This window comes from Gekko japonicus, unplaced genomic scaffold (assembly GCF_001447785.1).
Source record: "Gekko japonicus isolate JY-2015 unplaced genomic scaffold, Gekko_japonicus_V1.1 scaffold1764, whole genome shotgun sequence".
Taxonomy (NCBI): Eukaryota; Metazoa; Chordata; class Lepidosauria; order Squamata; family Gekkonidae; genus Gekko; species Gekko japonicus.
Window position 1 is genome coordinate 108,795 of NW_015171555.1, and position 16,085 is coordinate 124,879.

At 44.2% G+C, this 16,085-nt stretch overlaps 1 protein-coding gene across 1 annotated transcript in view; it reads left to right on the plus strand.

The window, feature by feature from the left end:
• The first annotated feature begins 405 nt into the window (after window positions 1-405).
• BEND5 (BEN domain containing 5) overlaps window positions 406-16,085 on the plus strand; it is a 65,082-nt gene continuing 49,402 nt past the window's right edge. The window contains exon 1 of the mRNA XM_015419716.1: window positions 406-764. Within this exon, the coding sequence (XP_015275202.1) occupies window positions 545-764 (220 nt within the window). The 5' untranslated portion in view covers window positions 406-544. The remainder of the gene's footprint in view (window positions 765-16,085) is intronic.

Genomic DNA, 16,085 nt, shown 5'->3' on the forward strand with positions numbered 1-16,085 from the left:
CCTAAGCAGCCGCCTGGGTCTCTTTAATGGTAAACCGGCCCTGCGTGGTTCTAGAAGTTTGCTTCGTGGAGGTATTTGTTCGGGGGCACGTAAAAGATATCCGTTTCTTCTACGCAGGCTGGTTTTTAAAACTGTTTTAATGTGTTTGCGACAAATCCTTTACGAATCTCCAGACTTGGGAAGGATCTCTTTTTCTCAGCCCTTGAAACGGGGCTGCCTCGAAGAGGTAAGCGACGTTTTCGCTCGACACAAACGATTCTCTCTCCGAGACGACCGTCAGAGCGGGTGCTCGCTTCGCTCAGCGCTCGACTCTTGCTGCTTGCCTGAAGCCCAACTCCCAACTGCCTTGGTAAGAGAAGCCTGTGGAGCTCAGACCAGCTTAGTCGAGCACCGAGCCAGGTTTTCAGGAACAATAACAGAAGTGCTGGGGTTGAGGGAACCGAGCCGCGCCGGCCCCCTCCCTCATCCCGACAGCCGGGCGGCCTGCCTTGCCGCTCTTGTTTTTGCATTCCCTCTCACCCCCCCTCCCTCCCCGCGTTCCATAATGTATGCCTTCGTGCGATTTCTGGAGGACAACGTGTGCTATGCGCTGCCCGTGTCGTGCGTGCAAAATTTCAGCCCCAAATCCCGGCTCGACTTCGACAACCAGAAGGTCTACACGGTCTACCGCAGCCCGGCCCACGACCCTGAGGACGGCGACGGCAGCCCCGGCGAGTGGGGAGAGCGGCCATTGCTGCACAAGGCCCAGATCTTAGCGCTGGCAGGTGAGTCGGGGAGGGGGCAGACAATGGGGGAGGAGGCCAGACCATTTGAAACCTCCCTGCTCCTCTGTATTGCTTACTCCGCACTCTAGAAAACGGGGGTGGGGAGAGGCCCTAAGACCGGCGGTTTGGCTGGGCCTTGGCGTCTTCTGTGTGTAGTGCGGGTTGAAGGAGGCGTTTCGTTTCTCCAGAGGGAACCAAAACAATTGAGTCTGACGCTGCAAGGGCCTGTACGATATCCCCGGTTTCTAGGGATGCTAGTCCCCAGGTGCGGGCAGGGGTTCCCCCATTTTTAGGGCTCAGACATGACGCCAGCCAAATGGCCGGCGGGAGAAGCCCCGCCCACAACAGTTGTCTGCAGCCCCGCTTGAAAAGTGCGGGTGCCGCGCGTACCTGCCCCGCAAGCCGCAAATTCACTGCTTGCAGGACAGATGTCCGCGGCCTTGCAAGGGGCGAGTTCCCCTCTTGCAGGACAGGAGCGCCCGCCCCCCGCTGTTTTCAGGCGGGGGCTGCTTGCTCCTGCCTTGCAAGAGGAGAATTCCCATCTTGCAGGACAGGAGCTCCCGGTGCCCACTCTTTTCAGGCTGGGGCTGCCTGCTCCTGCCTTGCAAGAGGAAAGTTCCCCCTTGCAGGGCAGGAGCGCCGGGTGCCGCTGTTTTCAGGCTGGAGCTGCTTGCTTCTGCCTTGCAAGAGGAAAGATCCCCTCTTGCAGGATAGGAGTGCCCGGCACCCACTCTTTTTAAGTGGGTGACGCTGGTTCCTGCCTTGCAAGAGGAGAGTTACCCTCTTGCAGGGCAGGCACACTTGGCACTTGCTCCCCCCCCCCAACCATAAGGGAAGGTTTCCTTTAAATGGTTTGGAAAAGGTGGGGGGGGTAAGTTGCATCCAGGAAGTGATGGCATCACTTTGTGTGATGTCATTAGGTCGGGGATGGCCATGCCCTCTCCTGGAATGCCCCCAATCCCCCCCCCCTTGCTGGGGAGAAGATTGGATCTAGCAACCCTACTGGCTTCTCAGTGGTGGATGTTCATAATAGAAGGATGATACGATAGCAGAGGTCCATCAGTGGCTATTAGCCACAAGGTATAGATAGGGACTCTGGGGCAAGTGATGCTCTGTCATCTTGGTGCTTGGGGGGGTCAGCAGTGGGATGGCTTCTAATGTCCTGGCCCCACTGGTGGACCTCCTGATGGCACTGGTATTTCTGGCCACTGTGGGATACAGAGTGTTGGACTGGATGGGCCTTTGGCCTGATCCAACATTGGCATCTCTTATGTTCTTATGTTCTTATGATAAGCTGGCATCCTGGGGCATTGCCTTTTCCTCTAAGTGCTTGGTACCATTGAATGAATGTGCGCAGAGGCAGTGGATTTAGAAAGAAATGGTTATTTAGATTTAAAGAAGTGGGGAGGATGGACACACACACCCCAGTAATGGGAAGGGGCAATCAGCTATAATAGTCACCAGAACTGGGGACTGTGGAAGAATTAGTAGAAGGTGAGAGGATAGTCCAGACAACAAGCAGGATTATATGTAATGGTTGGGAGGGTCTTGAATGGCGCGTGTAAATTTTCAGGTGTGCTAGTTTTGGGTTGGCCATGGGGAAACTGCCAATGGGCCTGTTGGTAGCCACAGGAAAAGAAAACGAGGGCATAAGTGGGAACATCAAGGTTCCATCTGGTCCAGTATCCTGTCTCCGGTAGTGGCCACCAAGATGTTTAAAGAAAACCCACAAGCAGGACATGATGGCAACCCTGCTGTTTACCCCCCAGAAATTTGTATACTGCACTTGAAATTGGAGGTTCCATTCAGCCATTCATAGCTTTATTGATTGATCATTCATGAGTTTATCTAATTCTGTTTTAAATTTATCCATCTCAATACCTATCATTACATATTCCATTGCAGAGCTGGTAAAAGTGCAGAGGAGGGCAACCAAGATTATTAGGGGGTTGGAGCACCTTCCCGATGAGGGAAGGCTGAAGAGTCTGAGACTTTTCAGTTTAGAAAACAGACGATTAATGGGGGACATGATAGAGATGTATAAAATTACTAGAAATAAGGCCCATTGTGGAAATACAATGAACTCTAGAAAGAGGCTCTGGGCAGGTGCCCTGACCGTGGGCACTCAGCATCAGTTTTCTGTGGTGACCTCAGCAGGGTATAGTGACACAGAGTCCACTGTTTTCTCCAAGGAAACTGCCATCTGAAGAGCACCTGTAATTCTGAGTGATCTCCAGCTCTCACCTGGAGATTGGCAACAATGGTTCCCCAGGAGGAAATGATTGGTTTGGAGGATGGAATCTATGGCATTGTACCTGTCTGAGGTACAATGCCACCCTCTCTAGGTTCCACCCCTCAAATCTCCAGAAATTTCCCAACTTGGAGTTGGCAACCATATCTCCTTCCCAGCCAATCATCAACCTACCTTTATCTGCTCCTTGGATTTCAGCTTTCCATCTCCTCCCCCCTCCCTGCAGCATCTATCTAGGAAAAGAACAGTCTTTCTCCACAGTAGGGACCAAAGCAGCTCACATCATTCTCCTCTCCCTCTTTCAGTCTGCACAACAATTCTCTGAGGTAGGTTAGGCTGAAAGTCTGTGAGTGGTCAGAAATCACCCAATCAACTTCCACAGCAGGAACCTGGGTCTGGCAGACCCTGCCCTGAAGCACTAACTGTTATATCACACTGGCTGTAATGGGGGGGGAGGCACCTCAGCAGTCCATAATGAGATAGAGTCCACCATTTTCTCCAGGGGAAGTGATGTCCGCCATCTGGAGAGCAGTTGTAATTCTGAGTGATCTCCAGCCCTCACCTGGAGATTGGCAACAGTGGTTCCCAGGAGAAACAGTACAGTCTTTCTCCACAGTGGGGGTCAGAGCAGATTACATCATTCTCCTCTCCCCCTTTTGATCTGCACAACAACCCTGTGAGGTAGGTTAGGCTGAAAGTCTGACTTGTCTGAAATCACCCACTCACCTTCCACAAGCAAGAATCTGGGTCTGGCAGACCTTGCTCTGAAGTGCTAACTGCTGCGCCATACTGGCTATCCTAGTTGAGAGCCAGTTTGGAGTAGTGGCTAAGAGTGTAGACTCTAATCTGGGAGAACTGGGTTTGATTCCCCACTCCTCCACATGCAGCTGCTGGTGTGACCTTGGGTCAGTTATAAGTTCTTTCAGAGATGTTCTCTCAAGGGCAGTTCTCAAGAGAGCTCTCTCAACTCCGCCTACCTCACAGGGTGTCTGTTGTGAGAAGGGGAAGGGAAAGGGATTGTAAGCCGCTCTGAAACTCCTTCGGGTAGTGAAGGGCGGGGTATAAATCCAGGCTCCTCCTCCTCCTCCTAAATATTTATGTTAAATATTTTTTTTTAATAGAGGGGCTGCTAGAGGTGAACAGGAGCAAGCAGCCAGGCCTAGTTGTCATGCCAGTCAGGTGTCATCAAGTCACTCAGAGGGCGCTGCTGGGCCTTGGGTAGCCAGCCTCTAGGTGGAGCCTGAAGATCGCCTGGTATCACAACTGAACTCCACACAACAGATCTCTCTCCCCCTAGAGAAAATAACTGCTTTGGAGGGTGGACTCTATGGCATTCTGTTCAGCTGAGGCCTCTCCCCTCCCCAAATTCTGCCTTCTGTAGACTCCACCATAAAATCTCCTGGAATTTTCCAACCTGGACCTGCCAACCCTAGTCAGGACAGGCCCCAGTGAGTTTTCTCTCAAAGACCAAAATAGGCCTGGAAAGGGCCTCCTCCTCCCCCCACCTTTTACTGACAGAACCAAGCTTGGTTGCTTAGCAACAGCCACTGAAGTGAAAGTGAGCCAGCAGCAGGAGGAGGTGAAGTGCCTTCATCAGGAGAGACAGCTGTTTTAGCAGTATTCTGTCAGGGAATAGTGGCCAGGCTAGCAGTGGGTGGGCGAGGGGAGCGGACCCAGTACCCAGCCAATGACACACAAATACCTTTGAGTGGCAGTTGATGGGCCAATGGCTGATGGAGCGCACAGCACAGCCAATGGAAGAGCTGAAAAGTGTCAGTACATTAGGCTTTTATATATATCAGATCAGATGCATGGGGTGGAGGAGCAAGCAGCCAGGCCTAGTTGTCATGCCAGTCAGGTGCCATCAAGTCACTCAGATGGCATCAGTCAGGTGCCAAGAAGTCACTCAGAGTTGACAGAGAACTTTTTCTCCCTCTCCCAAAATACTAGAACTCGAGGGCCTCCAATGAGGCTGATGGGCAGTACGGTCAGGACAGACAAAAGGAAATACTCCTTTACACAGAGAGTGATTAAAATGTGTAATTTGCTTCCAGAGGATGTAGTGATGACCACAGGAATAAACAGCTTTAAAAGGGGTTTAGGTAGATTCATGGAGGATACGTCTATCAATGACTACTAGTCATGGTGACTGAAGAGGAACCTCTCCACATTCAGAGGCGCTAATCCTCTGAATCCCAGAGCCAGGAGGCAATATCAGAGAAAGGCCTCAGCATCTATACACTGTTTGCTGTCCAGAAGAACTGGTTGGTCACTGTTTTAGACAGGATGCTGGACTAGATGGACTATTGGTCTGATCCAGCAGGGCTCTTCATATATTCTTATGTTCTTATGTTGGTTTTGTGTTATGTGGCCTGACAGTACGGTAATCAATTTCTTTGGCTGACTTCACTGTCTCCATACTACGCAGAATATCCCGTACCCCTATTGTGCCTCCCCTATAGAAACTGTAAGGGCATATGAGAAGAGTGGGAAAAGCTGTTGCACTAGTGGCTGGTACTCCCCAGCTTAATTTACCCTATTTCTAACCTCACCCATTGTCCATTCTGCCACCTGTTCAGCCCATTTTTCCTTTTGAATCAAAACATATTGCATTCTGCAGGTCACAAACTTCAATGACCAAGTGTATGATAATAACTGAAGCTTATACTGCTGAAATCTTTGCAATCAAATATTGGAGAAGAAAATGGTAGATTGTGAATTTGGATTTTCCCTCAGAACATCAGGAATAAAGATCACTTTTACCTAGGTGATGCACTTCTGCAAGTAGTTAAACTGTTCAGTGATACAATGTTGTTCTGATAGTGAAAGGATTACTTTCACAGGGTCATATCCTGTTCACAACACACATCTGAAATCCAGATTCTAATTCATGTTAGTGGCTGAGTTCAGAGGTAGTGAGGAGGTAATTCTGCATCAAAATTACCTCTTTCCTTGAAATCACCATACACGTTTCAAATGTGTACTATAGAAAAACATCCTGAAATGCATATTTGGCACACTTGTGTAACCTTGATCACCTGTTTCACTTCCTGAAATTTCAGTTGGAGCTGAAATAGTGAGACTTGCCCAGGGTTAAACACTGGCTTTCTGACAGAGAAAAACGTTTAAAACACATCTTTGCGACGATTATGATGATGATGAATCTTGGGAACCTTCCTTATTACATAAAAAAGCTCTAGGATTACCCAGTTCAGTATCTGTAGTGTTGTTTTTGTTGGGGGGAGGGGTTTCACAAAGTTTAGCTTCAGTTTCCCAAATTCTGACTGAAGGTAGGAGAATTCACAAGTTAAGCAAGTATCTGGAAGATGAATTGTCTGCCATTAGCCATGATGACTAATGGAGCTTGTGTGTTCAGAGGTAGTATAATTGTATGTTCCAGATATGGAGAACAAACAGCAGGACATGGTCATCACTTTTGTGTCTTCTTTGTGGTCTTCCAGAGGTTTTTAGGTGGCTTCAGTTAGAAATGGAATGCTGAACTGGGTGGATTAGAATATTCTAGGTTTCCATCTCAGCATCTTAATTCCCATACATTGAACATGCATAAAGAAGGGTGTGCCCAGTGTTTCACAAGGTGAAGTTGCACTCCTCCTGACTGTGTATGGGGAAGGAAGTGGTGATTATACAGTAGGTAGATAAACTTGAATCCAGTGCACTTCTCCGTTTCCAGCACATACATACATTAGAAATATAAAATACATAACTGATCTCTGAACAGCACATGGAGTAAAATATGAGCATATGCAGAGCATCTTCCCGCACAGTGCAAAATCACAATTTTCTACCTGCCCCAGCCTCAGCAACCCAAAAATGCTTCTGTTAGTAGTATTAGAGAGGCAAAGAGGGAAGAAAAAGAAGTGTCAGAAGGATGCAGTTGAAACTGGGTTGCTGAACTGTCATTTTCAAATGAGGAAAAAGTAAATCACTGCTTAGTGCCGGTGTGTACTGAAAAATGAGACAGTCACTCACCACCTACAAGAATTCCAGGAGGTCACTAACTGAAAAGAGTGTCATTTCAGTCACTAACTGAAAAGACACTGCAACCCTGCAGACTCTGTGAAAAGAAGCTCTTATTTCCAAGCATCCATTCTTTAGTACATTGCAGTCCACTTTTTTTGACACTATGTAGGCAGCCCATATGGAGACCAAAAGCACTGTGCTGGGGTTGTCTTAATCCCAGAGTTATTTGAATGTCTGGAGTGAGGATAAATTGTTACTTGGGATCCTCAGTTACTGAAGGGGATGGGAGATCAACAAGAATCCTTTGTACTTCAAGATCAGGTCCATATGACATGCACTAATCCAGAATTACCTGTTATATTCGTAATTTTTCGCAGCTGTAGGATTTTTGGTTTGTCACAAAACATATTTTGCAAAACCTAAAACCTCTGATTTACTAATAAAATCAGTGACCTAGACATTCATAATATGTATTAAATTTGAGGTCAATAGCACATTTGTTACCAGGCAGAAAACAGGGTTGCTGCTTGTTCCAAACTCCTATTTGCTATAATATATCATGAAATAGTTAAACATTGAAAACATTCAGGACTGCTTCATGCAGACATCCAGATTTTTTTTTAAACACCTCTGTTATGATTGGCTGGAAATGATTTTTTCTTTGCCACAGTTGAAGTTGGAACAGTCAGTTGCAAACTTGGAATAGGGATGTAGGAATTTTCACTTTTTCTGAGGCGCTGATCTGTAGACTGCTAATTTTCATTAGAAAGAAGAGAAATCAGTGATGTGGAGTTTTCCACATGGACCAGAATGACAATTTCAGGCATGGAAGTGGTGATGGAATAGTATGGGCCAACTGTCTACCACTTATCTTACAGTTGCTCTGTATTTACTGATTTTACAGATTACAAAGACTCTCCCACAACTTGTATTTCCAAGAGTTGCTCATCTTGAACTGATTTGGTGACATGGGAAGTTGCAAGGGGGGCGCGGCTGTAGCTCAGTGGTAGAGCCATCTGCTTGGCTTGCAGAAGATTCCGTGTTCAATCCCCAGCATCTCCAGTTAAAGGATCTGATAGTATGTGATGTAAAAGACCTCTGCTCAAGATGCTGGAGAACTACTGCTATTCTGTATTAACAGTATTGACTTTGATGGACCAATAGTCTGATTCAGTACAAGGCAACTTCATATATTCCCAATTGCTCATGGCATAGTGTAACATTAGTTTCACTGTGGTGTTCTTCTGAGATCTAACCGATCATGTTTCCTTGACTGATATATTCAAGGAGATTTAATCTATAATTCTTAAAGGGATTCCTCATACATTATGTTTTAAGGTTAATACTATTGTTTAGTCTATTTTTAACAACTTTCTGGTTGTCAAAGCTAAATTGTCTTTTGGATGTCCAGTGAAGCAACTGTTTACCATGAATTTTCTGCACAGAGCCAGCGTGGTATAGTGGTTAAGAGTGCTGGAGTAGTATATGGGAGACCCAGGTTCAAATTCCCACTTGTGTCATGGAAGTTCACTGGGTAACCTTCAGGCAGTCACAGTCTCTCTGCCTAACCTACCTCACAGGGGTTGTGAGGATAAAATGGAGGAGAGGAGAATGATGTAAGCTAATTTGCGTCCACATTGGGAATAAAGGCAGGACACAGATGAATAAAATAAATCACACTAAATGTGCAGTGCATATCCAAGGCTGGCTCCAGATTTTCATGGACCCTTGAGTACCACTGTAGCAGTGGGCTGTTCGTTTTTTAAGTGTACTTATGATGGCTTCTTGCCTCTTCCACTTGTTGGCCCATCGTTGCCACCTGGTAAGCCCACAGGGGCAGGATTCTGCAGCTAGCTATGGCGGCTGCTTCTAGCTGTTAGTTAGGTATCCAAGGAAAATTAGAGTGGGCTGATGAAAACTATGATGATGTTTAGACTTGAGCACATGCTAGACTAGGGGTCCTCAATCTTTTTTATTTAAAAATGCTCACCTGATGTTCAGCAGTGTCCACTGCTTACACACTAGTGTTGTCTCATGGAAACCTGTTGTGGAAGTTTTACATTTGTGAATTTTTATGTCTCATATGATTAAAATTTAGGTTTTTCCCATTCATAAGTCCTTACTTAATCAAATAATCAGCTTTCAGAATTTGGGTCAAGTAATTCAGTATGCCATGATTGAAATCTAGTGAGCAAAGCAGAGTAACATTCATATCACAATGATGCCATTTATATATATATATATATAATGTGTATGTTTTATATATATATAAAACATACACATTTAGAAAGTAGGGTAGAGATAATAGTTTGAACTATCAGAAACTCCTGTGCCACTTAAAGCAGAGAAACCTACTTTATGGTGCTTAACTTTTGATTAAATGCTAATCTGTATACCTAATAGTGATAGGTGGCCCCCATCTGTGGATACCCAAGTCTGTGGATTGGGGCCATATGGATGCTAAACAGATTTTTCTGTGAAGAAAAAAATGGAACATTTAAATTTTTCCCAAATTAAAACTTAGAAATTTTAAAACTTACCTTGCTTTTGTGGCGGTGATTGGGAGTCACAGTGGGCCCAGCAACAGCTGTGGCAGAGCATAATGACAGCTGCAGCAGATCTCTGGAACCTAGCCCCAGTGGAAGCCAGGAGGTGCTCTGGCTGCAGCAGTGAATGCTGGGAGCTGGCAGGGGTTTGGCCACAATAGTGGACACCAGGAGCTGCTCTGGGCTCGGCTCAGCAGTGGCAAGGTGGGATTCCCTCCTGCGAGTTTTGTGGGGGCCCATTGTTTTTACTAATATTCTCTTTTGGGATTGTATGAGCTTTTGGAAAATTATTCAAAAATAAAAATATATGATAACTTTTATTAGAACTAACAAAAATATCACAAAACTGTGTGTAAATTCATCAGGTTGGATATGGACAAGGAAGGGGAAAATAATTTTGGGTCATCATGAGGGTAAGGACTCCTCTGCATGTTTTGCAGTACGGGCTATATTGACCTTTGTAAAGGAAGGGACAATAGCAGCCTCCATTTGAAAATATTAAAAAGGTAGTTGATGTCATTATAATGCTGTACAAAATGTAGAGGTGTCTTAAAAAGCTGAGAGTAGAGGAAAAATGTGGTAATTATATTAACAAAAGAAGATTAATGATGCACTATGTGAATAATATAATTCTAAATTCATTCAGATGCCCAAAGAATTCTACAAGCTTTGGCAGGTACTATAAATACCTCTGTGAAGTGTGTTAGTAGTACAACAATGGCCAGGCCTAGATGAGATGGTTGTAGCAACCTATATTCACATATTTTCACATTTGTGTGTAATGTGAGGGTTGGATAAATCTCTCTTTTTAATGTTGCTTTATTGTAGTTTTAGACAACAATTTTACTGTAACAAGTAATCAATAATCTAGATAATGAAATAAGAACACCTTTATCCAATATAGAATTCCCTTCAAGCCCAGATTTGAGTGAGAAATTATCTACAAAAGAACATTTTTTAGGAGAAGGGTAAAGATGCTGGATCACAGTAGACATACAGTTTTATTTTAATGGACACTTATACATGAAATATAGTGTATAATTGGATGATAAACTAATACTATTACTTATGCAATCTATTACATTTTATCCAACCTTTTCTTTAAAGAGTTAAGGGTGGCATACTTGGTTCTCTCTACCTGTGTATTTAAAAATATATATACTTACATGACAGACTGTCAAGGGTTAGTGGCTGTCATGACCCCAGGGGGTCTCCGCCTTCCGCCACCACCACTCTGGACTTCAGGTCCCCTGAGAAGGCCCAGAGTACCCTCCCAAGCCCATCTAAAAATGCGCCTTTTTAAGCCGAGGACATAGGCGTGATGACCCAGCAGATAACAATTAAACAAAATGGTTTATTAACATAGTACTGGGGCAAGGAAAACAAGATGTGCTTTAAAAGATATAACGGTGTTTAAAAGGCAAAATAAACACAAACCTAATGCGACTACCTAGTTCGCTTAACTAGTTACTACTTCCAGGCCCACAGCCTGCCAGGCTACGTTACCTGTACTCACTCTCAGCCAAGTGAGGGATCTTTTTCTCTCACCAGACCATCCTGTCCCCTCTGTGAGACCAGACCGCAGATGAGTGATGAAAGAACACAGTCCCCTTCAGTTTAGCTCTGTCTCCAGTGAGGGATCTTTCTCTCACTAGACCAGCCTGTCCCCTCTGTGAGACCAGACTGCAGATGAGAAACGAAAGAAAAACCCTATTTTCCACAGTTAACAGCATAAGCCAGAATCTCCTCACACATCTCTGGAACCTGATTGGCTATAACCCTCTCTAGGCATTATGGGGATTGTAGGCTGTCTACTTTCTACTGCCAACAGGTCTCTCCTGGCACCAGGCCGCACAGATCATGACAGTGGCCAACAGAGTGAGAATCTTTGAGTGACAGGCTGTTCGAACAGAATTCTGTGGAGAGACTCAGTTACAAAATGAGAGTTGGGAACTGACAGTTGAAGAAGAGACAGTTAAGCACTGACTGTGGACTGGGAAGGAGGCAAAAGGAGTGAGAGGATTAGAGAAAATCTCCATTCAAGCTGAAAAGGGAAATAGTCTAGTTAAGAGAAGTAATCCCTGCCCAGTGAAAAGAGAGCTCTTAAAAGGGGAGTGATCCCTACGCTGTGTATATAGAAGGATTTTGGGAACTTTGTTGTATGTTCTTGCCTTCTAGACTTCAAGAGTCAGTGGGACTCAGAAATCTATGCTTGAGTGTTTAAGCAGAAACCAAAAAGAAAGCCTGTCTCCTCAAAGTTTTACAAAACCTTTTTGAATAACAGAACACTGTTATTTGTTGTTGGCAACAAATTATCTGGAGTTAGTGTGATTGCAATGTTCCTCAGTTTTAGTATTGGGTCACCTCATACATCTTACCCCTGATTCCAGCTGACGTTTTCTCCTTAAGAAAACATTTTGTTTATTCTGAACTTTCAAAAGCCTCTCCAGTGCCATTTCAGAAGTTGAATATAAGGTGATTTTGTCTGTTCCGTCAGTTCCCTGGACTGGGCCAGCCTCAACACACACACACACACACACACACACACACACACACACACACACACACACACACACACGTGACTGGGTGAGGCAGCCATAGGCAAACAAATAAGAAGAAAATAGATATAGGGTCTGCTGAGCAAGAATGAAGATGGAAAAAGGGGGAAATCCTGTGTGTGAGGGAGGGAAGAGGGCAAGATCGCCATAACTTACAATAACCCTGTGACATAGATTAGCTTAAGAGAGCCTGACTAGCCCACGATCACTCAGTAAGCTTCTTGGCCAGGTGAGGATTTGAACTCATGTCTCCCTGGTTCTAATCTGATACCACTGCACTACACTGGCTGTCAGTTATCTCCACCAATTGTTCCATACTGAGAAAAGTTTTCAAAATTTATAATTGCTGTTGCCATGTGCCAGGCTTTTCCAGACCTATGTAGAGGACTTAAGTCAAGTCTGGGGCAATGATGATATGAGCTCTCTGGCAGTACAACATTGGTTTAGGCAACGTCTGGCTGCTAGCGGGTTAGCTGTCTCTCAGTGGAGCAGCAACCCATGCATTAATAGTATTATACAGGCCTTGGATTCCTTTGTGTATGGTTAAATCTCTGTTTGGGTATAAGCACAGAACGTGAGAAGATGAAAGAGAAATTCCACAGCCACCTAGTATCATCCAATGATTTTGACGTATGTACATTTCCAAATCATTCCTCCACAGGATTTTGGCTTCACCAGTTATAATCTAGATTCTGTTGAAAAAGATAAATTATATGAATATATCACCAGTACTTCCTTTTTAATTGGATATATATATTCCTTACCATGAAAATGGCCTGTAACTGGAGATAGATGGTTAGGAGATTTTGCTTTTTGTTTCATCTAGTAAAGGCTTGTAAATGCTATTTCCATGTACCTAGCAAGAATCACTTCTAGTGATCAGGCAAGGAAATCTTTAAATAGAAAAAAATCAGGGTTTTCTTCTTTCAGGCTGTTGATGATCGGTACTACTCTGTATAGACAGGGAAGTTCATAACAGTTTTGTAAAATTGATCTATAAGCCTGTACAATGCTCTGAGGCAGACTTGCTGTTCTGTTAAACATTTGCTTACCTGCTGAGTATTGCAGGAAAATCAATAGATGCTTAATATTTAAAATGCTATTATGAAAGCCTTATTGAAAGCCTCTTATTTAATGAGGTCGCACCATTGATTTATATAGGGGCATTATGATATTGGCTGATCTGTTTTCAATACCCTTCCTAATAATCCCCAGCATAGCATTGGCCTTCTTTATTGCAGTCACACACTGTCTCGACATTTTCAGTGAGTTATCTACTACAACTCCAAGATATCGCTCTTGATCAGTCTCTGCCAGTTCAGACCCCATCAATGTGTATTTATATTTAGGATTTTTGGCTCCAATGTGCATCACCTTGCACATGGCCACATTGAACCCCATTTGCCATGTTGACACCCACTCGCCCATCCTTGACAGATCCCTTTGGAGTGCCTCACAATACTCACTGGTTTTCACCACCCTGAACAACTTTGTATCAACCACAAATTTAGCCACTTCACTGCTTACTCCCATCTCCAAATCATTAATGAACAAGTTAAAAAGCAGTGGACCAAGTACTGATCCCTGCGGTACCCCACTGCTTACCACCCTCCACTGAGAAAATTGCCCATTTATACTCACTCTCTGTTTTCTATTAATTAGCCAGTTTTTGATCCATAAAAGGACTTGTCCTTCTATCCCATGAGTTTTGAGCTTACTTAGGAGCCTTTGATGAGGAACTTTATCAAAAGCTTTCTGGAAGTCAAGGTAAACAATATCTATTGGATCCCCCTTGTCCACATGTTAGAGAACATGTAAATAAGAACAGAAGAATATATCAAATATACAGTTCCATTTTACTGAATATTTCACTTTTTCTACCATCCTATTTGCTTTATTAAAAAGCCTTCCTGAGCAATTCTGTTTTACACATTTTGTGGACTGTGAAAAGCATGAGAGCCTTTCTAACCTTGTCAGACAGGCCATTGTACCATGTAGGAGCCACCATGGAGACTAGATTTGTCATGTTACAAGGATGCATTTTCTACTGCAACAAAGGTGCAGAGGGCCAGATGTTTGTCTGCAATGTTACCTGTATTATAACAATTCTGAGCTTGAAAACTTGCCCATGAAACTGTTATTTCATCTTTGTGTCTTTTGTGCAGTCGCACATGGGAGTTTTCTACAAGCTTATAGAATTTATAGCTGAGTGCTCCCCCTCCACTCAGCACAGCACAGCAGAGCCATGAGCTCTGTTCCCAACCAAATGATCACATGATGAGGGACGGAGGGAGCACTCTTCCTTCAGTCCTTTTTCTGCTGCCTTGGAGAAAGGACCTACTACAGCTTCAGACGATTTCTTCAGATGACTTCTTTGATGAATTTTTACATCTTTTGTGACCATTCCTTATTTAAGATATTACAGATGGCACTTAAAGAAATGCTGCAATTGTGGCACAAAAATGGTGCAAAACAATGACCATGACCAGTGCCTCAAGTGCTTAGGGGAAGGGCACAATTCATCTTCTTGTCAGGCATACAGAATCTTTACCCTGAAAGTGCGGCAAGAAAGGGCTCTTCGTCTCAAGGCCGCTTTGTGGGAGCAGTCACTTGGGGTTCCAAAAACATTGGATTCCTCTCAGAAGAGAGGCAGGACCCGCTCAGTGTGCTGGTTTTGCAGTCGAAGCTTGATGCCATAGGGATGGCTCAGGTCCCAAGAGCGACTTCTGAACTGCCTAGAAAAAAGCAAAAAAGAAGTCAAAACACTTGACTTCATCGGCTGCTCGACCCCAACATACTGGCTCTGACACGATGTCAAAACTCACAATCCAGGATGCAGCACAATGCCAACAATCCACTCTCCCTCAAGGTCGATCCCAAATTACCTCAGTGTCACCATGACATTGGAATGACTCACCTCGCCACTCAGAGTTTTTTTTTTAATAATGTATTTATTTTTTCAAAACAATTTATGCCATACTGTTGCTAATAAAAGAGATACATAAACATAAAAGTACATTTCAATAACATACAAAAATTAAGTCAAAGTTAGTGTAACATTTCAACAAAGAGATCTTCTATAATACCCAAGTTCGCTAGTTTGCACTCAGACTTGACCTTCGGTTTCTCCCCATCATTTGACACTTAGATCCCCTCCAACCCGGAGATCTCAGTCCTTTGATGTCAAAGTCCCATCAGTTGATGATGTCACCACTCTTTGAATGAATGCACAGCACATTTTCAAAAGCCCCGTACTCCTTCCCCCTTCATAGCTTTGAAAGAATACCGGTCCTTGGATGAGATTGAATAAATCACCCCTAAACAGAAGGCTTCAACAAACAAGCCAACCTCAGTTTCCAATGCCAACACCTCCTAGACATCAGAATGGAGCTCTCAGCCACAGTGGGGTCCATTCCCCCCATGGTTCATGCCCCCATGGAACTAGTGAGATCCTTTCTCCTTTCCTCATGGGCAACCATCTACCTTTTGCACAAACCCTGTGGCAAGATCACAGTAATCAGACAGCCATAGATCAACCCAGGACACTGTAGGCTTCTACACATACCCTGAGACACAATCAGACTAAGATTCTGAAAATGGCTTGGAATGCACATATGTTCCCTCACCTGATAAAGCCATGGGAGACCCCACACCCATTTCTCAAATGGAAGATTTAAAATTCTATTCGGAACAATTTATTCGAATGGTTAAGGCATTAGAAATTGAATACACACCACCAGAGCCAAGGTTTGAAGACCCAATGAATGTGTTGTATTCAACTAACCTGGGCCCAATAGCCCTACTGATTGGGAAAGGTATCCTAGAGATCATAAAAAGACATATGGGCCAAACCAGCCTCTAGTCAAGCCTCCACTAAGAAAGTGGAAAATCTATATAAGATTAGGGAGGAGGAATGTGAATTCCTATTTCAGCATCCAGCAACTAACTCTTTAGTAATAGAAGTTCTCCCATCCAAACAAAATGC